This window comes from Balaenoptera physalus, assembly GCF_965194825.1.
Source record: "Balaenoptera physalus genome assembly, chromosome: 1".
Taxonomy (NCBI): Eukaryota; Metazoa; Chordata; class Mammalia; order Artiodactyla; family Balaenopteridae; genus Balaenoptera; species Balaenoptera physalus.
This window is the reverse complement of record NC_138882.1, coordinates 41,526,751-41,550,959: the sequence shown is the minus strand read 5'-3', so window position 1 is coordinate 41,550,959 and position 24,209 is coordinate 41,526,751. Positions and strand designations below refer to the sequence as shown.

Here is a 24,209-nt window from a genome sequence, read left to right as displayed (position 1 = left end):
CGTATATACACTACCAAACGTGAAATAGATAGCTAGTGGGAAGCAGCCGCATAGCACAGGGAGATCAGCTCGGTGCTTTGTGACCACCTAGAGGGGTGGGATAGGCAGGGTGGGAGGGAGACACAAGAGGGAGGAGATATGGGGACATGTGTATGCATATGGCTGATTCACTTTGTTATACAGCAGAAATTAACACAACATTGTAAAGCAATTATACGCCAATAAAGATGTTAAAAATAAATAAATAAATGAAGGGTAGGAGCAGAGGCATGGAGAAGGAGATGGAAGAATATTAGATACGTAAGAGCTTTGTTTTAACTCAAGTTTCTTAGAGATGAATTTTTAACGATGTCCTGCGACCTTAAGTGTTGACACTGTGAGCCTAAGAAAATACTTGGGAAGTCTATCCCCTCCCTCACCTCCCAATCCAGTGATAGGTCCTCCTCTGACCTCTGGTCTTGGTGTTTCTTGCTTTTCTCCTTAATGCTGTGGAACCTTGTTGGTTATCATGGTATCATTGTCCCCCTTTGACAGGTGAGAACTCTGATGAAGTGAGGTGGACGTTGCCTGCTATTAGGCTGCTAATCAGCACCTGTCTCTGGATGGTCTGCCCTCCCCACTTTGTTCTGCCGTTTGCAGCCTGAGTTGGTGGACTTTAGCTCTGACACCAACTTCTGTTCTCTCTGCTCCCTCAGCAGACTCTAAGCTTGCATTTCCTCCTCCTTTGGGAAGTGATTAAGAGCATGGGTTTTGGAACTAGGCTAACTCGGGTTTTGCTCTTGGCTCTATGGCCATGGAAAGTATTGCGGGTTGAATTGTCTTCCCCAAAAAGGTATGTTGAGGTCCTAACCCCCAGCACCTCAGAAAGTGACCTTATTTGGAAATAGGGTCATTGCAGATGTATTTAGTTAAGATGCGGTCATGCTGAAATAGAATGGGCCCTAACCCAGTATGAATGATGTTCTTATAAGAAGATTGACCATGTGGAGACACAGAGACTCCATGTGAAGATGGAGGCAGAGATCGGAGATGGGGTGCATCTACAAGCAAGGAACACCAAGGGTTGCTGGCCATTATCTGGAGCTGGAAGAGAGGCATGGAAAAGGTTCTTCCTCACAGCCTTTGGAAGGAACCAACCTTGCCATCACCTTGATTTCAGCTTTCTAGTCTCCCTAACTGTGAGGGAATAAATTCCTGTTATTTTAAGCCACCCAGTTTGTGGTGCTTTGTTCCCGCAGCCTGGGAAACTAACACATAGAAGTTATTTGAATTTTCTGAGCTTCAGTGTGCTAATCTGTAGAATTGGTATAACATACCCTATATCATGTGATTTCTTTTTTTTTTTTTGATGACAGTTAAGTGAGAAACAGCTTCTGCTTTCTTATTCTAGTCCAGAAAAGCAAAGCTGATGTAGCTGACTTCCTTGCCCTCTTTGTTTCTCCCTTTAGCTGAGTGAGGAGTTGGATCAGGTGGTTGAGAACTCAGAGCGGGCGGACGAGCGGGAAAAGGAGGCGGTCAAAGTCCAGGGTCCAGGGATCTTACCAGGTAAGTGGGTTCAGCGCTGGGGGTGGAAGTGCCGGCAAACGGTGCTGAGCCACTGCCGCAGCTGGAGGCCCCGGTCCAGGCTCCTCGCCAGCTGGGGACCTGTTTCGGAGGCGCAGCCCCTGCCTGGTGTCGGATCTCAAGTACTGCCCTCATTTTAGAGCTATACATATTTAACCAGCCTTTGGACAGAGGATGTGTCCAAGCCGGCATCTGTTCTTTTCTGTCCTGTAGTTTGAGCCAGATCCTGAGGCCAGGCCATTGGATACAATGACAAGAACTTTGGGTCTCTGTTTTTGTGTTCCTTTTTCCCAGGGACGCTGTCAGCAGTTGAGCCTCTAATAGCTGGGTCGCTTCCCAGGGCACTCTGGGCGATTATCCGATAGGCTTCATCCCCGGACATCAGGCCTCCCCGGTTTTGTCGCCCAACTGGGTGGTCCCATCAGTAAGGTGACATCTTGTAGAGCCTTGCAGGAATGTTTGGTACTGTCAACCACTTCTTCATCCCGGATACGCTCTGCTCCCTTAGCTTCCATGATGCGACACTTCTCAGGTCACTCCTTCCAGCCTCCTTTGCAGTCACCCTCCAGCTCTTGGGTGTTAAATGTTTCTCAGAGGCCCCCTTCTCTCAGTCTCTGGCAGGTGACCTCACTCAGGCCCCCTCCCCTGCCTTAGTCACTGTTTGCTCACACGTGACTGCTGTGGTTATATCTCTGGCCCAGAGGTTACCTGTTCGCATATCCTGTATATCCAGATTCCCAGATGGTGGCTCTGCCAGGATGTCCCAAAGGTCCCCTGAACTCCACATGTCCAGAATTGACCTCATGGTCTCCCCACTGCCAGCTTCGCCCTCTTCCAGTGTCTCCTGTTTCCAGGAATGGTACCATCACCACCCAGTTGAACCCGAAAGTCATTCGTTTTTCCTTCCTTCCCTACTTCCCCTTATTCACTGCCCCTCAGCCATGCTGGCCTTCTTTTACTTTGGGCCTCCCTCCCACCATTGCACCTTTTTGTAGTTTTATTCCTCTGCCTGGAATTCTCTTCCGTCTGTCACCTTGTTAATGCGTAATCATTCTTCAGCTCTCAGCTCACTCATTTTTTCCCTGCGAAGCCTTCTCTGACCTCCTGGCTAGATCACCTCCCCCCGTCACTTGTAGCCTACACATCTCTCCCTTGCAGCTGTCGCTGATGGAATGGTATATGTGTTTGCCTGACTGTTTGATTAGTGTCTGTCTGTTCTACTAGACCGTAAACTCCACCAGGGTGGAGACAGTCCCTTTTGCCCCCCATTCAGCCCTGGCCATGCAATAAGGATTCATTGAGTGAGTGAAGTGATTGAATGGAGTCCCAGCCTGACTCCAGCTTCTTGGGTGGATTGAGGGAGGTGGGCTTCTGCTCCTCTGGATTCCCGTATTTGTAGGGGAGGGGAATGGGATAGGAAATTCTGTGATTGTGCCTAATCCTTAGAGAGGACTTTGTAGAAGGAAGGAGGCAGGAAGGGCAGCTAATGTTTACTGCCTGCCAGGCTCTGTCATCCCCATTGCCCATTTAATTCTCATAACAACCCTGGGAGGCTGTCATCCTCATGATTCCAGATGAGGCCCTGAGGCTCAGAGAGGCTAAGTGAAGTGTGGGAAGATTACGTAGCTGGTCAAGACAGACTGGATCAAGCTCTGTGTGACCCCAGACTCTTTCTACTGCACCCGTGATTTTTAAAAAATATTTTAAGCATCCTTCTATTAAAGCCCAATGTGTAAAAGGTCGTAGCATGACTACCCTCACTCTGACTCTAGGCCTTGCCCCTGAAGCCCTAAGGTCCCAGGGAGAACTGTTCAAAAGCCCTGTATGTTAGTTTCTATTGTGTCTGTAACAAGTTACCACAAACTTAGTGACTTAAACAGCTCAGATTTATTATCTGAGAGTCCTGGAGATCAGAAGTCCAAAATGGGTCTCACTGGGCTAAAATTAAGGTGTCGGCAGGCGAATTCCTATCTGGAGTCTCCAGGAAAAAATCCATTTTAATGCCTTTTCCAGCTTCTCGAGGCTGCCTGCCTTCCTCGGCTCATGTCTCTTCTTCCGTCTTCAGGTCTTTCTCACATCTCCTCGTTCTGCCTCCCTCTTCCATGTTTAAAGCGCCCTTGTGATTACATTGAGCCCATCCAGATAATCCAGAATAATTTCCCTGTTTTAGGGTCAGATGATTAGCAACTTTGATCCCATCTTTGCCGTGTAACTTGACATATTTATAGGCTCCAAGATTTAGGACATGGACATCTTTTGTGGGCCATTATTCTGCCTACTGCACCCTGCACTGCCCTCTTGCCCCCAATCAGAAGAGAATAGATGGTGACAGCAGGAAGAGGAGGGGAGGCCAGACTTGGAAAGATGAAGTTTCCTGTTGTGTTTCCTTTTATAGATAAATGCCAGGCAAATTAGGAAGTGGCCATGATGACCTTCGACCTTGGCAGCCTCTCTTTTGCCTCAGCTTCCTGGGGCCTCAAAGCCTGAGATCAGTCAGAGCAGGCAGCCAGACCTCAGGTAGAGCAAATTTTGGGTAGTTCCTTTGGCTGGCAAAGAGCCTTCCCTGCTTTTGGGGAAACTCTCCTGGGCACATCTCCTGTTCAGACCATAGACAATCCAGTGCTCAGAAGCCCATTTGGCTGGTCTCAGTAGTGACTTGGCCCGAATTTGATGACCTGGTATACAACTTTCAGAGCTCATTTCCTGCCTCTGAGTCCCCTAAGAATAATAAAAATAATGGTAATGACATCAGCCACCATTGATGAGGTGCTTTCCTCTACTAGGCCTGGGTAGGGCTTTTTCTATATACTTTATCCCATAATCTTCCCAGCCACCCTCTGAGGGAGTTTATAGACGGAAACCTGGGGCACAGAGAGGTTAAGTACTGTGCTCAGAGTTAATGAGTAGCAGGGCTCAAACTGAACCCAGGGCTGTCTCTGAACGTATTCTGACTCTGGCTCAGTTGTTCCTGGATGAGATGCTTTCTTGTTCCAAAATCCTACCCTTCCTCCACCAGAGTCACTCATGGATTTCTTCACCTCTATGCCCAATGCTAACACCACGAAGAAGGTGAGTGAGGCATGGCCTACTTCCGGGAACTCAGGCCATGTGGAGAGAGAAGGCAGGTTACCCAAAGAAGAACTTGCCCTCCTTCTACACAGCCTGCCCTGAGCTACCTAATGGGGTCTTTTTCTCCCTGTTACCTGCTTTCTAGCATTCAGTACTTTTCCTTTGTAGCATTTAGCACAGCTGAGTGTCCATTTATTGACTATAATTCTTTCTTTAATTGTGTCAGCCCCTAGGCCCTGCCTCTGAGTTCTGTGAGGCACAAAGGTTTGTCCCCTCACTACCCCCATTGTAACTCCAGTGCCTGGTAGAGTGCCTGGCCCTCTGTAGGTGCTCAGTGTGTATTGGTACCCCGGGAGAGGGAGGTGGGGATTTGGAGCAGGGAGGCATCTCATGTAAGCCAGCTTGAATGAATGAATGAGGGCCAAAGAAATGCTAGAGACAGGTGCCTCAGGAGTGAATGAAGGAGGGCTGGTTGGTGAAGGAAGTGGGATGAATCTGAAGGAGGGTGATATATGCGTGAAAAAGAAGGGCTGGCCAGGGAGGAGGGGTGTGTGCACAAACACGTAGAGATGGGAATGACAATAGGGTGTTTCAGAATCGGTGGGTGGCACAGTGGTTGGAGCAGAGGGTTGGTAGGAGAAGCAGAGGGAGGTGAGGTAGGAAAGCTCAGCTGGGTCGGACTGGGGGTGGTTTTGAGTGTCAGGGTTTGGACTTTCTCTAGGGGGCAGGCAGTACTTAAAGGGATTGGAGCAGAGCAGTAAGAGGAGTGGAGTGGGCATGTTAGGAAGATCAGTGTGGCAGGTTGTGGGCCTGGATTAAGGTGAAGCGAGACAACTGTGCCACGTCAAAGGCTGAAGGCTGATGTGATAGGCTGCTTTGATGTGGGGGGAAGGGGAGAAGAAAGAACCAAAGAAGACTCTGAGGTTTGAAGCCAGGTGAGTGGGAGACTGATACCATACAGAGACAGAGTCCGGAGGGGCAAGTGGCTGGAAGACAAGATGCTCATCTGTGGTGCACACACCACGCTTCAGTCGATGTGGTTTGCCTGGTTAGAGATGGCCTAGAGGCAGTGAGAGGTATAGGATTGACAGGAGACAGGACCCGTAGTGGGTGGTTTAGGGGCCTGGAAGAAAGCCAGGGACACAATGTGGAATGAGCAGGAGAGGGCCATGGAGACTGAGCCTCAGAGGATGTCCACACTTGGGAGGCCAGAAGAGGAGGTGGAGCTGGAGTTGAATGCAAGGCCTGGAACTAAGAGTAGCAAGACAGGAAGACAGTATGAGGCTGCCGAGCATTTAGCAGCTGAGGTTCGAGTTAAGCACCTAGCGCCCAGGATTATGTTCCCACTGTTACTCTCTGAGATAAAGGATTCCTTACCATAATGTGGTAAAAGCCTCAGTCTGTTCGTTGCCTCTCTATCAGGGGAAATACAACCACTTATTATTCTTTTCAAAGGGAGAGATGAGACCAGACATGCTAATTGAATAAGCAGTTTATTACATCAGAGATGTAATCACATTGAGGAAAACAGTTAATTAGTCATTACAATCAGTTCTCCATGGAAACAGTTGTATATTAATAGAATAGACAAAGATAAGCAACCAAAGGAAAAATAGGTAAATTGGACCTCATCGAAATGAAAAACTTTTGTGCATCAAAGGATACTATCAAGAAAGTGAAAAGATAGCCCACAGGATGGGAGAAATTTTCAAATCATATATCTGATAAGGGACTTGTATTTAGAATATATAAAGAACTCTTAATAATAAAAAGACAACCCAATTAAAAAATGGACAAAGAATCTGAGTAATGTTTCTTCAAAGAAGATATCCAAATGACCGATAAACACATGAAGAGATGCTCAACATCATTAGTCGTCAGGGAAAGGCAAATCTAAACCACGGTGAGATACCACTTCATACCTACAAGGATGGCTACAATCAATAAGATGATGATTAACAAGTTTTGGTGAGGATATAGAGAAATTAGAACCCCCGTACGTTGCTTGTGGGAATGTAAAATGGTACAGCTACTGTGAAAAATAGTCACAGCAGTTCCTCAAAAGGTTAAATATAGAGTTACCATATGACCCAGCAGTTCTACTCCTAGGTATATACCCAAGAGAAATGAAAACTTATGTCCACACAAAAACTTGTAATGAATGTTCATAGCAGCATTACTCAGACAAAACATAGAAACAACACAAATGTCCATCAACTGATGAATGGATAATTAAAATAGTATGTTCACAGAATGGAATATTATTGTGCAATAAAAAGGAATGAAGAGCTGGTACATGCTACAACATGGACGAATCTTGAAAACATGTGAAGTGAAAGAAGTCAGACACAAAAGGTTACATATTATATGATTCCATTTATGTGACTTGCCTAGAATAGGTAAATCCATAGAAAGAGAAAGTATTGGGTTGGCCAGAAAATGCCTTCGGTTTTTAAGTAAAAATAAAAGACATTTTTCATTTTCACCAAGAACTTTATTGAACAATGTATTCACCCTTTTGTGCCACTACCTTCTGCCATTTTTCAGGCAACTTCATAATTCCACATTCCCAAAACTTTTTATCTTTTTGAGCAAGGAACTGTTCTAGGTGCCTTTTACAGTCTTCCAGGGAATTGAAAATTTTTCCATTAAGAGAATTTTGTAAAGACGGAAATAAATGGAAATTCGAAGGTGCAATGTCTGATGAATACGGCACATGAATCAGAACTTCCCAGCCAAACTGTAACAATTTTTGCTTGGTCATCAAAGAAACATGCCGTCTTGCGTTATCCTGTTGGAAGATTATGTGTTTTCTGTTGACTAATTCCAGATGCTTTTCCACGAGTTCTGCTTTCAGTTGGTCTAATTGGGAGCAGTAGTTGTTGGAATTATTCGTTTGGTTTTCCAGAAGGAGCTCATAATAGAGGACTCCCTTCCAATCGCACTGTATACACAACATCACCTTATTTGTCTGAAGACCGGCCTTTGGTATGGTTGGTGGTGGTTCATTTTGCTTGCCCCATGATCTCTTCCATTCTACATTATTGTACAGTATCCACTTTCATCGCCCGTCACAGTTTGTTTTAAAAACGGAACATTTGGGACTTCCATCATGGTCCAGTGGCAAAGAATCCGCCTTACAATGCAGGGGACGCGTGTTCGATCCCTGGTCAGGGAACTAAGATCCCACATGCTGTGGGGCAACTACACCCGTGCACTGCAACTACTGAGCTGGCGCGCCTCAACTAGAGCCTGCGTGCTGCAAACTACAGAGCCTGTGCGCTCTGGAACCCGTGCAGCACAACTACAAAGGCCTCGCGCCCTGGAGCTTATATGCCACAACTAGAGAAGAGAAAACCCGCACGCCACAACTAGAGAGAAGCCCACGCGCTGCAACGAAGAGCCCGCATGCCACAACTAAGACCTGATGCAGCCAAAAATAAATAAATAAGTAAATAATAAATCTTAAAAAAAAAACAAAACAGCGGAACGTTTTCATTACGTTAGAGAATCGCATGTGGAAATATGGTCAAGAAGGTTTTTTTGGATTAACTTATGTGGAACCCAAACATCAAAGCGATTAACATAACCAAGCTGGTGCAAATGATTTTCAGTGCTTGATTTGGATATTTTGAGTATGTCGGCTATCTTCAGCGTGGTATAACGTTGATTGTTCTCAATTAATGTCTCAATTTGATTGCTATCAACTTCAACTGGTCTACCGAACTGTGGAGCATCCTCCAGCAAGAAATCTCCAACACAAAACTTTGCAAACCACTTTTGACATGTTCAGTCAGTCACAGCACCTTCTCATACACTGCACAAATCTTTTTTTGCATTTCGGTTGTGTTTTTACCTTTCTTGAAATAATAAAGCATAATATGCTGAAAATATTGCTCTTTTTCTTCCATCTTCAATATTAAAATGACTACACAGAAATTCACAAATTTTGATAAGTCTTTTTTTAAATGCACGCTGATATGACAACTCTCACATACAATCTAACAAAATTGTTTTGAACGAAGTTAAAGACAACTAAGTGCTACCAGAGCCATCTTACGGGAAAAACTGAAAGAAACTTTTGGCCTACCCAATAGATTATTGGTTACCAGGGACTAGGAGGAAGGTGGAGTGACTGCTAATGGGTGTGGAGTTTCTTTTTGGGTAATGACAACGTTCTGTAATTAGATAGTGGTTATGGTTATACACCTTGTGAATATTTTAAAAACTACTAAATATATTCACTTTAAAAAGGTAAATTTTATGGTATGTAAATTATATCTCACAGAAAAACCAAAACAAAATTCAAACAACAAACCCACCACATCACTAAAAAGAAAAAAAGATAAAGAAGTCATTTCTTCTTCACAATCTGAATGCATCTTAGCCCAGTGCTCTCTGCAAGGTGGAGTTTTGCAGGGTTGCGGTAATCAGCCAGTTTCCTTTCCTGTAAATAAAGGTCCCACAATGTTTTACATATCCTCTTAATGGCCTGACTTACATTCTGGGGCAAGTTTGGGTTTTTGAAACTATTCTGTCATGGGTTTTACAAAACTCATAAATTACCTTTCCCCAGAAAATCTTGTGCATTATTTTTCTCTTCTACTACTGTGACTTTGCATATATATAAAGGACATATACTTTTAAAATACATTCATCCTGCTTGCCACAAAAAAAGCCAGAGTTTGGTTTTTCTGACTGCAGAGTGCGTGGGACATTTTCTCAAATATCCAGCACCTTTCTAAAAAAATGGTAAAATGAAACGGTGTCTACTTTTAGAATCGGAGTGTCACATATAGCACGTGTGGATGATAAACAATTCTACAGTGTTTTATTTACGTTACATGCCAATTTGTGGATCAGTGAAGGGCCTGTGAAGAGGCTAAACCTGGCTTCTGTGAATGAAACAGAAGAGACTCTGGGCCCGTGTTCCCATGAGAGCAATTTGTCCAGGTACCCCTGCCAAACAAATGCAGGTGGTGCAGTTGTCATGTGACCTTTTTGTTAAATTAGTTTTTTGCCTTAAATTTTTTGCCTTTTTGCCTTAAGTTAGGTTTTTTTTGAAGTTTCGAGAATAAGTAGGGAGAAAGTCATCTCTTTCCCTAACCAAAGGCATCATGAAGGCAGAACATTTCAAATCATGTTGTTCTGGCTGTGATAGAGGAGACCCCTGCCCACAGATGCCTGTCATTGTTCATCTTCATCATGTTGTACAGCCTAGACATAATATGCAGTTTACCTTAAAAATGTTCTGCTTGTTTTAAAGTTATGTTTTTTCAGTCAGGTCTTCTTTTGTCATCATTAGTAACTGAATCTTAAGGAGTAATGTTTACTGTCATGTGGTGGAAGAGCATGCGCTAGGAGTCAGGACTCTAGGACCCTCATTCTGTGCCAGTTGTTGACTGTGGGACCAGGATCACTGCACACGGAATGGGGTTGGACCAGATAGCCTTTCAGGTCCCTACCAACTCTTAAAAATTCTATTCAGATGTTACACCCCAATTCAGTCATTTGAAGTTCCTTCACTTTTATCTTGTGATCTTTTCAAGCCCCCTTAGAATGTAGCAACCTGAAACCTGTTGCCACTGCAGTTATGAGCAGCTCATGACAGTGAATATGCTTTTACCTGCCATGTTTTGAAGTGAACCTGTGGTCTCACATGGACCATGGGGGCTGGGAGTGCCTTCCAAGCAAAACAGCTGTGGGTAGGTGCCTGTGCACAAACCACCGTACTTTGGGTCCTGTGGCCCTGCAGCCAAGCTACATGTGACTGATCAGGGATCAGCACCTGAGCTAAGAGAAGCCATCTACAGGCTGGGTGTGGAGAAGGGCAGTGTCTTGAGATGTGCCTAATGGGGTAACCTATGCAGGATACTCTCCAGGAGGGGGTCTGCATGTAAAACTCAGAGAGAGGGACTTCAAGAGTACAGTGGAGCAGGGTCATGGGAGGAACACAGCGGGAAGGCAGGTGGCAGAGCTGTGAGGGAGCAGAAATTGACACAGTCCCACTAGGGACTTACTAAACAATAAGCAGCCAAAGTGGAATCAGAGACAAAGGAAGTTGAAAAAGTGAATTGCTTTAATTCCTTTTGGAGAGCTAGAGCTGCTTGGTACCTTGGCTTCACTCTCAGCTGCCCAAGGGATTTCCTTGGGGCTTCCCGGTTCCTCTTAGAGTAAACATCCATTGTCAACAGTAACCTGTTCTTCACAGCCTGAAGGAACCACACAGACACTTCTGGGAATTGACATTCCTGTAAAGTAAGAATTTTCTAAACTATTTTACCAGAAATAATAAGGCACACCAGTTGGTTTATAGTTTTCTGTGCCTGAAATACACTAGTATTCTCTGACCAATTGAGGGTAGCTAGTAAGCATTGTAAGACTTAGTTCATCTGTTATTTGGGTTATTCATTCATTTAACAGACATGGAAACATTACATGACTACTATATGAAAGACACTGTATTCTGCCCCACCTCCATTTTATCTTCAGCATATATTTTTTCTAGTTAATTATTATGACATTGTCATTCCATGCTCTTCATCTTTGTTATCTTCATCATTGAGGGCTTCATTTTTTGAGGGGTAGAGGGTACGTTCTGGGTCTCCAATAACAGTAATTCATTGAGCAGGCACTCTATAGTGCATTTTACAACAATCTCTCATTTGCTTCTCTCAGAAGTCCTAGAAAATTGAAATGATTATTTCCTTTTCACATGAAGAAAGTGAGCCTTAGGAGCATTAAGTAACTGTCCTGGGTCACAGAGTAGTTATATTTAGTAGCAGAGCTGGGGCTGGAGACCAAGCTCTTACTCTACCACTGGCCTAGATATCTGATCTTTCAGTTCGCAAAACAAATGAATAATGAACACCAAATTATTTCTTCCTCAAAATCCTCTGGTGCTTTAGGGACAGGGCTAATGCAACCTCCTCCACAAAGTCTTTGCTGATCTCTGCCCTTAGCCCTGCACTCCCCATTCATCCCTCCAAGAAAAGGAAATCTCACATTTTACATCTTCACATTCTTCTGAATCCTGTAGCACTTGTAGCACAAACCATCAATCCTTCTCTCTTGGTATCTCCCTGAAGCACCTAGCACAAAGTGTTGCATGTAGAGTTGACGCTTGTTGTATGTTTGTAGAAGTAAAGAATGAATGGTTTCCTTCTCTCTGTCAACCTAGGACATTTAAAAGTTCTGTGCTCCTCTTGCTTTTGTGCTTTTAAATAAAAGAAAATGAAATAATTATGAGCAAATACTCTTGTGTCTTTGTATTTAAAGTCCATCTCTTACAGATATCATTTGGTTGGATCTAGTTTTTAATCCAGGCTGACAGTCTCTGCCTTTTAATTGGAGTGTTTAGTCCATTTACATTTACAGTAATTATTGATATGGTTGCATTTGGTTCTACCATTTTGCTATTTTCTATTTGTCTTATATGTTGTTTCTCTGTTCCTTCTTTCCCAAAAGTTAGAAAACCTTACAATATCGTTGTATAATTTTTGCTTTAGATAGCCTAAAATTTTAAAAATATATAAATAGCTTTTTATATTTACCTACCTATTTAACATTTCCAGGGATCTTTATTCCTTCCTGTACATCTGAGTGTTACCATCTAGTGTCATTTCAGAATTTTCTTTAGCGTGCATTGTAGTGCAAGTCTATTGATGATGAATTCTCTCAGCTTTTGTGTTTGAAAATAACCTTATCCCCTTCATTTTTGAAGGTTAGTTTTGCTGGAATTTTAAAATTCTCAGTTGACAGAATTTTTTTTCTTTCAGTACTTTAAAGATGTTCCATTGTCTTTTGGCCTTCATTATTTCTGATCAAAAGTTAACCTATCGTTAGATATAATTTCCTGTATGTAATATGCCTTTTTTTTTTCCTAGCTGCTTTCAAGATTTTTCTCTTAACCTTTGCATTGGTTGTTTGACTATGATTTGTGTAGGATTGGTTTTCTTATTTATCCTGCTTGGCATGTATTGAGCTTCTTGGATCTATAAATTGATGTTTTTTCTCCAGTTTTGGGAAGTTTGGGCCATTATTTTTTCAAATACTTTTTGCGATCCATTTTCTCTCTTCAGTTACATGTTGTTAGACTGCGAGATATTGTCCCACAGTTGTCTAGGCTCTGTTAGTTTTTTTCTTCAATCTTTTTTTTTTTTTAGATTGGATCATTTAACTTCAACTACACTGACTTTTTTTTCTTGTCATCTTTTGCTTTTGAAGACTATGCTGTGAGTTTTTCATTTTATTTATTTTTCTTTTCAGCTCTAGAATTCCCATTGGTTCTTTTCTACAGTTTCAGTTTCTCTATTTCCCCTCTGTTCATTCCTTATCCTTACATTTTCTTTTAAATCCTTAAAGTGCTGTAAAATTCCTGTCTGCTAATTGCAACATTTGGGGTCATCTTGGCATTGGTTTCTATATACTGCTTTTTTCCTTGAGTATGGGTCACATTTTCTTGTTTCTCTGCATGTCTAGTGATTTTTTTTATTGAACACTAGACGTTATCAATGACACGTTATAGAGGTTCTGGATTCTCTTATGATCCTCTGAAGAATTTTTGTCTTAGCAGGTAGTTAAAATGACAAGACTCAAGTTCTAATCTCCTGTGTTCCTTGCATTAGCAGCAGCTGAAATCTCCACTCAAATCTTTCGGTTTCCAGCTGCTGCTTTTTTGCTGGCCCTCCTGAGGTCTCCAGTCAAGAATTTGAGCATATTTCATTTGCAGATTTGGGAGTTGACTACCCTATGTGGCTCCCTCCCTTTCATGTTTCCCCCTAACCTTCTCTGACTGCTCTGCCAGCCTTGAGCTCTGTCCACTGTCACACCCTCATGTGACTTTTTCTCTGTGTGTATGCATCGTTGGTGTCTCTTCTTCTTCTTTTTTTTGGGGGGTGGAATATAGTTAATTTACAATGTTGTGTTAGTTTCGAGTGTACGGCAGAGTGATTCATTTTTTTATATATATATATTTTTTATTTATTCTTTTTCAGATTCTTTGCCATTATTACAAGATATTGAGTATAGTTCCCTGTGCTATACAGTAGGTCCTTGTTGTTTGCCTATTTTATATATAGTAGTGTGTATATGTTAATCCCAAACTTCTAGTTTATCTCACCCCACACCCCCTCCAGTATCCCCTTTGGTAACCTAAGTTTGTTTTCTGTGTCTGTGGCTCTATTTCTGTTTTGTAAATAAGTTCATTTGTATTGTTTTTTTAGATTCCACGTATAAGTGATATACCATGATATTTGTCTTTCTCTGATTTACTTCACTTAATATGATAATCTCTAGATTCATTCATGTTGCTGCAGATGGCATTATTTCATTCTTCTTTATGGCTGAGTAGTATTCCATTGTATAAATATATTTACCACATCTTCTTTATCCATTCATCTGTTGATTGGACACTTAGGTTGCTTCCATGTCTTGGCTATTGTAAATAGTGCTGCTGTGAACATTGGGAGGCATATATCTTTTCGAATTAGAGTTTTCTCCAGATATATGCCCAGGAGTGGAATTGCAGGATCATATGGTAACTCTATTTTTAGTTTTTTAAGGAACCTCCATACTGTTCTCCATAGTGGCTGCACCAATTTACATTCCTACCAATAGTGTAGGAGGAATCCCTTTTCTCTACACCCTCTCCAGCATTTATTATTTGTAGACTTTTTAATGATGGCCATTCTGACTGGTGTGAAGTGGTAACCTCATTGGAGTTTTGATTTGCATTTTTCTAATAATTAGCGATATTGAGCATCTTTTCATGTGCCTTTTGGCCATCTGTATGTCTTCTTTGGAGAAATGTCTCTAGGTCTTCTGCCCATTTTTTATTGGGTTGTTTGTTTTTTGGATATTAAGCTGTATGGGCTGTTTGTATATTTTGGAAATTAATCCCTTGTCGGTCACGTAGTTTGCAAATATTTTCTCCCAGACCATAGGTTATCTTTTCATTTTGTTTATGGTTTCCTTTGCTGTGCAAAAGCTTTTCAGTTTAATTGGGTCCCATTTTTTTTTTTTTTTTTTTTACACCATTACTCTAGGAGATGGATCAGAAAAAATATTGCTGTGATTTATGTCCAGGAGTGTTCTGCCTATGTTTTCCTCTAGGAGTTTTATAGTATCCAGTCTTACATTTGGGTCTTTAATCCATTTTGAGTTTATTTTTGTGTATGGTGTCAGAGAATGTTCTAATTTCATTCTTTTACATGTAGCTGTCCAGTTTTCACAGCACCACTTATTGAAGAGACTGTCTTTTCTCCATTGTATATTCTTACCACCTTCATCATAGATTAGGTGACCATGAGTGTGTGGGTTTATTTCTGGGCTTTCTATCCTGTTCCATTGATCTGTATTTCTGTTTTTGTGCCCTACCATACTGTTTTGATGACTGTAGCTTTGTAGTATAGTCTGAAGTCAGGGAGCATGATTCCTCCAGCTCCACTCTTCTTTCTCAAGATTGTTGTGGCTATTCAGGTTGTTTCGTGTTTCTATACAAAGTAAAAAATTTTTTGTTCAGGTTCTGTGAAAAATGCCATTGGGCTCTTCCTCTTCTTATAAGGATACTAGTCCTATTGGATTAGGGCCCATCCTTATGACCTTGTTTAACCCAATTACCTACTTAACTGCCCTGTCTCCAAATATTGTCACATTGGGGGTTGGGGCTTCAACATAGGACTTTTGGGGAGGGGCTGGCATCGGGACACATTCAGTCATTTACCATCTAATTGCAGAATGCCTGCTCTATTCCAGGCACAGCGTGAAGGGCTAGGGGTTCAGTATGGACAAGACTGGCCCTGTTGCTGCTCTCATGGAGCTCACAGCCTAGGGGGATAAAAAGACATGTAGACAGTAACATTGCAGAGTGATGACAGTGGACATAGGGTGCCCTGGGAGCACTGAGGAAGGGGTGCCCAAATCAAGTTATGGGGTAAGGGAAGGCTTCCTTGAGGAAGTACCTTTCTAAACTGACCCTGAAGGATGAGTTCGGAGTCAGCAGTAGCAGTGCCTCAGGCCAGGCTTGGGGTGTGAGGGGCTCCAGGGCTGAGGAGGGCACACTGGGAACAGTTGTTTAGTACAGCTGGTCCTGGGGGAGTGGAGTGGTCAGGGGATGGGGCCAGAGAGGTAGGCTGGGGCCGGCTCCCTTGCTGGGTTGTAACTGTCTGTCCCTCTAGAGGGGCGCCTCCTTCAGCTCAGGGTCCCCCTCCTGGCAGAGCAGGTGTGTGGTGAAGGTCGAAAGGGGCCGCGTGTTGTGATTCGGATGTGAGGGCTGAGGTGGGGAGGTTGGGGGTGTGGGTGACCTCGCCTCCTTGGTAAAGCAGGTCGTGGGCCTGGAGGTTGCCCACCTCCTCTGGATCACGTGTGTGTCATTGTCCTTCAGCCCTGGACAGCGAGTCCGCCTGCAGCAGCATCCGCTTTAGCAAGGCTTGCCTGAAGAACGTCTTCTCCGTGCTGCTCATCTTCATCTACCTGCTGCTCATGGCCGTGGCCGTCTTCCTGGTCTACCAGACCATCACGGACTTTCGTGAGAAACTCAAGCACCCTGTCATGTCGGTGTCTTACAAGGAGGTGGATCGCTACGACGCCCCAGGTAGAGCCTGCCCCAGGCAGACATCAGGCCCAGGTCTGGGGCATGGACTTGCAAATACTCCCTGAGCTGCCATTGCACTCTTGGCGTCATGCTGGGCACCACGGACAGGGCAGAGGAGTCTGAGCACAGTCTACATGTGGGTTACGCACCCCAAGAGCTGCTGTTGGTACCCAGCAGAGTGTCACGTGCCGAGGAGGGAGGTGGACCGAGCCTGGAGTGGTCGCTGCAGGACTGGGGTGGGCAAGGAATGCTTATGCTCAGTGGCAGGATATGAGCTGGCCTTTGGTAAATGGAAGAGAGCTTCTCTGGGAGGGGGGTCCACAGGAGCAAAGGGGAGCGTAGGGAGGCGGAGGGCTTCTCTGGAGAGGATGAGTCTAGCCTGGCTGGAGCCAGAGGCCAGTGCTGAGGAGAAGTGGGAGTTACAGGTGGCAGGGATGCGAGGCCATCCAGAGGTGGGCGGGGCCCTGCCTGGAGAGGGGCTCCCAGGCCACACCATCCGTACCTCTCCTGTCCCTGCGAGGGGCCGTCTCTGCCGTAGAGCGGGCTGTCTGCTCCAGGCCGGTGGGGCTGGCACTGGGCTCTGGCAGCGTGGAGTGGACCGGGAGGTGTGAGCTCTGTGAGCTCAGGCTCTGCCCACAGGATGCCCCCGAGTGACCTCGGATGGCCTGTTCACAGGGCAGAGCCGGAGTCTCAGGTCCCTCTGCCTCGGGCTTCTCGACAGGTGTGCTGGTCCCAGTGCTCTTGCCTGTCTTTGCCTGTTTCGTGATTGTTCCTCTTCTCTGTCTGCTTTTGTCTCTTTATCTGTGGGTTTTACTCTCTCTATCTGGTCTCTTGGTCTGACTCTGCCTGTGTCTGGGGCCACGTGCTGCTCTCAGTGTTTCTGCCATTGAGGTTAGAACAGCTGCTGTCCTTAGAGCTTTGAACGAGGTGCCTTGGCTGGGGGAAGGGGAGGGATTTGGGGCTGCGACTTGCACACTTGGAGCTCCCCGTCTGGGCAGGAGATGCGAGACGGAATGAGACCTGGGGAGTCCCACAGCCGAGGGCTGCCCAGTGAGTCTGTGGGTGGGCGGCGGTGCGGGGGGCCTGGCAGTGCCCGGCTTGGTCTCGGAGGCCTCCTTGGAGGGTGTGGAGCAGGGTTCTGAAGCGGGGCGGGTTTTGGTGCAGGCACTGGGGAGGCTGCATCCCCGGCCGGGAGGGGCTTACAGAGAGGGCAGTTGTCTCCTCCATTAGAGCAGGGCTTTCTGAGGGCAGGGTGTGTAGCTCCCCATCCTCTGTGACACTTTTCTTCTCTCTCGTCTGCAGTCATCCAGGGAGTCCTAAACTTAGGTGGTTGGCGGGTGCGAAAAAATATATGCGACATGATTTTAGGGGTGTGGTGAGGGACTGTGACCGTTCACTTTTCCCTGTTTGTCCCCCAGGCATTGCCCTGTACCCCGGTCAGGCCCAGCTGCTCAGCTGTAAGCACCATTACGAGGTCATTCCACCTCTGAGGAGCCCCGGCCAGCCAGGAGACATGAACTGTACCACCCAGAGGATCAACTACACAGACCCCTTCTCCAATCAGACCCTGGTAACTCTCGTCTCCCCGAGCTGGGTCTGGGCAGCGTGCTCCATCGGCCTCGCACCCTGAGGACCCCAGGTGGCCTCCCCCCGCCGCGGTGCGGGCCCTCGGCCCCTGGCAAACACTCCTAAGTGGAGTCTGGCCGCGGCTGGCTCACCTGCTTTCAGGGAGGGCAGTGGGGCCTTCGGCCTCCTCTGAGTGACCCTCCGGGATTCCCGACAAAGTGATAAGATCCTGTCCTGGATGGAAGGGTGGCGGGCTGCAGGGTGAGGCCGGTGTGACACAGCCAAGTGGGTCCCATAGCTGACTGCCCGACAGAATTGCCAGGATCCCTTCTGAAAGCAAAGTTTCTGGGTTCCATGTGGGCCCACCTGCATCACTGTTCCTGGGGGCAGGGCCTAGGCATCCATATTTTGGAATAACTATGCCAGTGTAAGAAGGAGCGCTGGTCCGGGAACAAGGACCCCCGCCCTGCCGTCACCCACGGCTCCGCTCAGCCGGGGGGTGGACGGCGGCGGGGAGCAGCGTCTGCACGGTTCTGGAGGCAGGGAAGGAATTTCGTATATATTTACATCTTCTCCTTTTCATCCCATATCCTTGTTTCCAAAAAGATTGAACAGGGCTGAGTAAGTTTTCCAGCTCAAAGAGAGGAAGGAAAGGTTTTCTAGGCAGAGGAACTCTGAACCAAGGCATAAAGGGAGGAAACAGCATCTTTGTTTGTGCCTCTGAGCAAAATTCCACAGGTGGGTGTTTCTGGAGGGCCAGGTGCCCCCAGAAGGGCAGTGGGTGGTGAAGTAGTGGACAGAAATACCGGCCAAATGAGGAAAGCGTGTGTGTCTGCCGTGGAGCAGGATCTGCTCCTTTGGGTGATAAGGAGCTACAGGTGGGCCTTGAGATGAAAGAATCCCACTAAGACTTTTTCGTTAATATTTATTCTAGACCTCCTCCTAAAATCCTGCTGAAACGATTCTCACTCCTGCAAAAAATAGAATAAGATAAAATATCGATAACAGCCCTGCAAACCAAGGACGGGTATCATCTGAGGACCAGAAATTTTGAGGAACTGGTGTAAAATATAAATAGCACATTGGGTCAGATTGATGGAGCAAAATCAGAGAAAACCCATGCCCTAAAACAGACGCCGGAGAGGACTGCTGTAGAGGTGAAAGCTTTCCTTCCAACTGCTGGCTCTGTGTCAGCACACTAAAGAGCCGGGCTGCTGTAGGGCAGGTCAGGATAATAATTACAGGACCGCCTGCCAGGCTTTTAGCCCTCCCGGGGCATGCAGAGCTGCTGGGGACAGTGTTTGCTCTGGGGAAAAGGCCCTGGGGCCATTCTCTACCTAAGCTAAGGGGAGGTTCCCTGCTTGGGCACTGGGCCAGCAGAGAGAAACAGAGCAGAACTTGAGATGGGACGTCCACAATGGAAGGAGGAGAGAGCCATCAGAAAGGAATCTCTTCCCAGGAGAGAAGTACGCAGAGTGCCTGGCCTGCTGGCCTTCTCTGCTCGCTGCCTCTGAGTGTCCTTACAGTCAGCCCCAGGCAAGGGCGAGCCTGGGAGAGGGCCTGTTAGGAAGAAACCCACAGCCCAGACCTGTACTAGTCAGCCTAACCCTTCACTCAGAAAGAAGAATGGAGAATTAAGGGCCACTAGACTTTTACATGAAACCGACCACATAAAAGGATGGAGAGGAAAAAACAGAAAGGACTCCGGGGAAACGGAAGCTAATTTAAATGAAAAGGAAAAGAACTTTTAAAAATGTTAATGAAGAGCTAGATAATACAGTACAAACGCCGTCTGTTTGGATTCCCCGCTCCCTCCGTTCCCTGTGTTCCGACTGGATGCCCGTGCGCGCTTAGATGGCGCTGCAGGTACAGGCTCTCCGGCCGTCTTTCCTCTCGGCTCCCCATTGAGTAGTACGCTACCTAGGAGTCCCTGTGTCCCAAACCTGTTCATGCCAGTTGTATCTGTTATAATAGTTACATACTTTAACTAAGTATTATAGAAACCCATGAAGTAAGGGCACAAAAGGGGAGTCATTTCCATGAAAACTTAAGTTGACTGCAGTTACCTGCCTCCAGCCCTGGGTGACGGGCAGTCTTCACCACTGGGGCTCCTTGCCGTCCACAGCCGCAAACTAGAGAGAGCTTACCCGCTCCCTGGGTACCGGGTCCCCTCCCTACACAGTGCAGAGCCGTGGAGGAGGAGCAGAGGGGCTCAGTGGAGCTCCTGAGGGAAAGGGAAGAGCGGGAAGCATAGCCGCCCCCCGAAGCCTGATGGAGCCCCTTGGGTGGGACCTGTGAGGTGTCCTGCCTCGGCCCCTGGGAGGAAGGTAGAGGCGGGTGGCAGGGCCTGCACCTTGGCAGAGACTCCTGTGTCCTGGATTGCCCTGGCCTTGTCCACTGGGAGGGCCCGCCTTGGCTGTGATCCTCTGGGCCCACGTCTGGAGTGGATGCTAGAAAACAGGCCCTCCCTGGGCCCCGCGGCATTGGGCTGTATAGGTTGGGGGGCTGAACAGTCCTTATGCTTCTGCTGCCCGCAGCCCCTTTATTTGCAGTGAGATGTCTGCAGAAACGTGAGCTTCTGGCTGTTTACATCCTGTTGAGTCCATGTGAAAGCATCCCAGCCAAGGGGCTCATCTGGTCCTGCTTCATCAATCTTCAGATTCTCATTTATTTTCTAGTCTCTATTTCTTGTACCCTCAGTTAAATCTCGTTAGTTTTTACCAAATGCCTTGCTCTGGCGCAATTAGGGTCACCACCTTTCCAGCCTGTAGGACCCATGTCTGTTTCCTCACCGCCTGCCATATTCCCGGTGTCCAAATGTGAAGTTGATGCCTTAACTTCAGGTGGTTGTTCCTTCAGCACTCCAGTTCTGGAAAACAACTTATGTTGGTCAGAGTACAGTCTAAGCTCCTGTACAAAAGCAAACACTCCAGACAAACACAGCGGCTGAGATAAGAGAGGTCTGTTTCTTTCTCGGGGGACGTCTGTGTGTGCGGGCAGGGCTGCCTCACAGGATGGCCAGTGAAGGCTTCTGTCTGTCACTCTGCCATCCCCGGGCGCTGTCTTGGTCCTCGGGGTCAGGGCTGATCCACCAGCACGTGTGCACTGCCCGATCTCGGGAAGGTGAGCAGTGAGGGCGGGCAGTTCCCCGCTGAGGGCCTGGCGTGGGACTGTGTGAGTCACTTTTGTGCTCATTCCAGGAACTTCGTCCCATGGCCACATCTGAGGCCAGAAATGCACCTCCAGTGGGCGACTATATCCTGCTAAAATCTGCAACTGGGGAAGCAGCACCGGTTCTGCAGGAGGAAGTGGATAATGGAAACTGGGGACAGTTAGCATTCTCTGCTGCCACTTAACCTGTCATGGAAAGGTTGAAAATAAACAGATGGACAGAGATCTCTTGGGAAAATGCAGCCGTAACCAGAAGAAGTGGAGTGGCAGTTTTACTGTCAGTTAAAATGGAATTCCAGATGCAAAGGGTTAAAAGAGGGCTGTTTTTGTGGACAAGAGGTTCAAACTCCACTTCTCCCCACTAAGACTTAACAGTCATAAATTTTTATGTGCAAAACAGCATACCCTTTGTATTCCTCAGGCAAAACCTGTTAGAAATAAAAAATACTATCACCTTAGAGTGTTACTAACACCTCTCTCAAATTCACAGTTCAAACAGACAGAAAGTAGTAAGGATAAGAAGTGAGAATTGAATTGGCACAATTAATAAACTTAGAGTAAGTGCATGTTATAACACTGTACCTGTCAGAATACTCTTTTCAAATCTCGGTAGAGTATTTATAAAAGTAGATGTAAAGATGTTTCTCCCCAGTTAATCTGTAAATCCAGTATCATCACAGTTAAAAGTCCTAGTTGAATTTTTTCATGGAATTTAACAAGCTGGTTTTAAAGTACATTTAGAAGAGCATGTGGGGACTTCCCTAGTGGTGCAGTGGTCAGGAATCCGCCTGCCAATGCAGGGGACACGAGATCGAGCCCTGGCCCGGGAAGATCCCACATGCCGTGGAGCAACTAAGCCCGTGCGCCACAACTACTGAGCCTGCGCTCTAGAGCCCATGAGCCACAACTACTGAAGCCTGCACGCCTGGAGCCCATGCTCTGCAACAAGAGAAGCCACTGCAATGAGAAGCCTGTGCACCACAACGAAGGGTAGCCCCTGCTCGCCGCAACTAGAGAAAGCCCGTGCGCAGCAACGAAGACCCAACGCAGCCAAAAATAAAAATAAATAAATATATTTAAAAAAAGAGAAGAGCATGTATACAAAATAACCCTGCCAGGTTTGTGGATGGGGTGGGCAGTGATGTGGAGGGGACCTGCCCAGTCAGATACCAGAATGAGTAAACATTCAGGGGTCAAACCTGCGTCTGCCCACTGTTTGGGTAGTGAGAGTGAGATCCCTATTTCATACCGTAGACAAAACTGAATGGCAGGCATATTGTGTATCTAAATGTAAAAAAGTTTTTAAAAAAGTGCTGTGAAGAAATACAGGAGAATATTGGTATAATTTTGGTTTCCCTTAGCAAGCAAAATCTAGAAGCCGTGAAGAAGATTGACAAATTTCACTACATCACCTTTAGAACTTCATATAACAAATGGCATTAGAACAGAGTTAATGGGAAAGTGACAGACTGGAAAAAAAACACTTGTACCTATACCAGATGGAAGTTAGTACCCTTTCTAAATAAAGAGCTTCCCCGGCACGGCCAGCCAGTGAGGCTCGTGGCGGGAGGACAGGTTGCCGTCGGGCCTGGTCCAGACGCTGTTGCTGGGCGTGGGGTGGGGCGAGGAGCCCTGTGTGCCGGAGGCGAGGTCAGCACCCACGCGGCTCTCCCGGCTGAGACTCTGGCCTTTGTCTCCACAGAAATCCGCCCTGATTGTGAAGGGGCCGCGGGAGGTGAAGAAGCGGGAGCTGGTCTTCCTCCAGTTCCGCCTGAACCAGAGCAGCGAGGACTTCAGCGCCATCGATTACCTCCTCTTCTCTTCTTTCCAGGAGTTCCTGCAAAGGTGGCCTTTAGAGCTCAGGGCGGGCTTGCTCGACACTCATTCTCTCATTCCGGCCGTGCCCTTCGCTGGGCTGGGGCAGAGGGTGCAGGGAAGCAGGGCTGTGGATGAGCCGCTGGCCTGGAGGAGGGCCTCTACACAAGGTCAGGCGAGGCCGGTGGAGGGGTTCCGACACGCAGCGCTGGTTGAGTCCTGGAGGGAGGTTGGTGGGGCCCGCCGCTCCCGGCCGGGGCTGCCAAGGACGGGGTTTTGTGAGCCCCTGGAGGGCAGCCCCTCCCCTGGGCCTGGCTCCCCACGGTGTCCGGGAACTGGGTCCAGCCCTGCGTGAGGGCTCAGTGCCTGTTTGCCACGCATTTCTAGCAGGAGGATGAAATTTCCTGTTCGTGTGTGTTGCCACCTCTGGGGCCTAGAGTGCTCACGTCGTGGGCCGTGGGGGTGCTTTCGGCACGGGCCTGAGCGAGGGTGACTCAGTCCCTGCACGTCCTGCGTGGCCCTGGGGCTCCATCTCAAGGAAGCCGGGCGGCAGCTAGGGCAGAGAGGAGGCTGCTCCCCCAGCTGACGAGGCCGTGAGCCGCCACCGCCGTTCACACCCCAGCGCCCCAATCCTGCCCATCTTGCAGCCCGGGGCCTCCTCCTCGGCACCTTCTGCCACCTAGACTTCCCTCTCCCTTCCCTGCTTGAAGCTGGCCGTGTCCCCTGCCTGCCCAGCCCCTTTCTGCTCCTCTTGCCTGGGTCCTCAGTACCGCCATGCGGTTGCCACTTGCCTGTGCGCGCGTTATGATCGCCGTCCTGAGTGGGTGTTGAGGTGTCCTGCCTGGCTGAGAGCTCCCTGGGGAAGCCTCTTCCCTTCTCTGAGGGCCAGTGAGGGCACCCCAGGGCTGCTGAAACCCAGAGTTCTCTGAGGCGCTGGGGGCGCGTCTGCAGAACATGGTGCCGGCTGCTCCGGGAGCAGGTGCTGGGAGGCGGGGGTGGGAGTGGGGAGGGCTTCTCCTGCCGGGAGCCTCAGCGACAGTGCTCGTGCCCTGAGGCAGCTGACAGCTCCCCCTCCGTCTGGAAGCCAAAAAGCAGGCCTTTGAGGAAGGGGGGAGTGGGCAGTGGGAGCATCCTGGTGGTACCAGCAGAGAAACCGGCTTGACGTAGGGGCTGGAGTTGGAGTCTGGCCACGTTCGAATCCTGCCTGATTAACGTGGACCTTTCTTCTCTGCCCTCCAAGCCCAGACAGGGTAGGCTTCATGCAGGCCTGCGAGAGCGCGTATTCCGGCTGGAAGTTCTCGGGGGGCTTCCGCACCTGGGTCAAGATGTCCCTGGTGAAGACCGAGGAGGAGGACGGGCGGGAGGCGGTGGAGTTCCGGCAGGAGGTAGGTGGCGCCGGGCTCGCTTCGCACGGCCACTGACTCCACCCTTG

At 47.4% G+C, this 24,209-nt stretch overlaps 1 protein-coding gene across 2 annotated transcripts in view; it reads left to right on the top strand.

Moving 5' to 3' along the window:
• PACC1 (proton activated chloride channel 1) overlaps window positions 1-24,209 on the top strand; it is a 32,744-nt gene that overhangs the window by 2,842 nt on the left and 5,693 nt on the right. Inside the window, exons 2-6 of one of the 2 annotated variants that reach the window (XM_082471977.1) lie at window positions 1,449-1,545; window positions 16,016-16,225; window positions 17,644-17,795; window positions 22,665-22,807; window positions 24,018-24,162. In XM_082471977.1, coding sequence (XP_082328103.1) covers window positions 1,449-1,545; window positions 16,016-16,225; window positions 17,644-17,795; window positions 22,665-22,807; window positions 24,018-24,162 — 747 coding nt within the window. The remainder of the gene's footprint in view (window positions 1-1,448; window positions 1,546-16,015; window positions 16,226-17,643; window positions 17,796-22,664; window positions 22,808-24,017; window positions 24,163-24,209) is intronic. The other variant, XM_082471978.1, reaches the window with a different exon arrangement.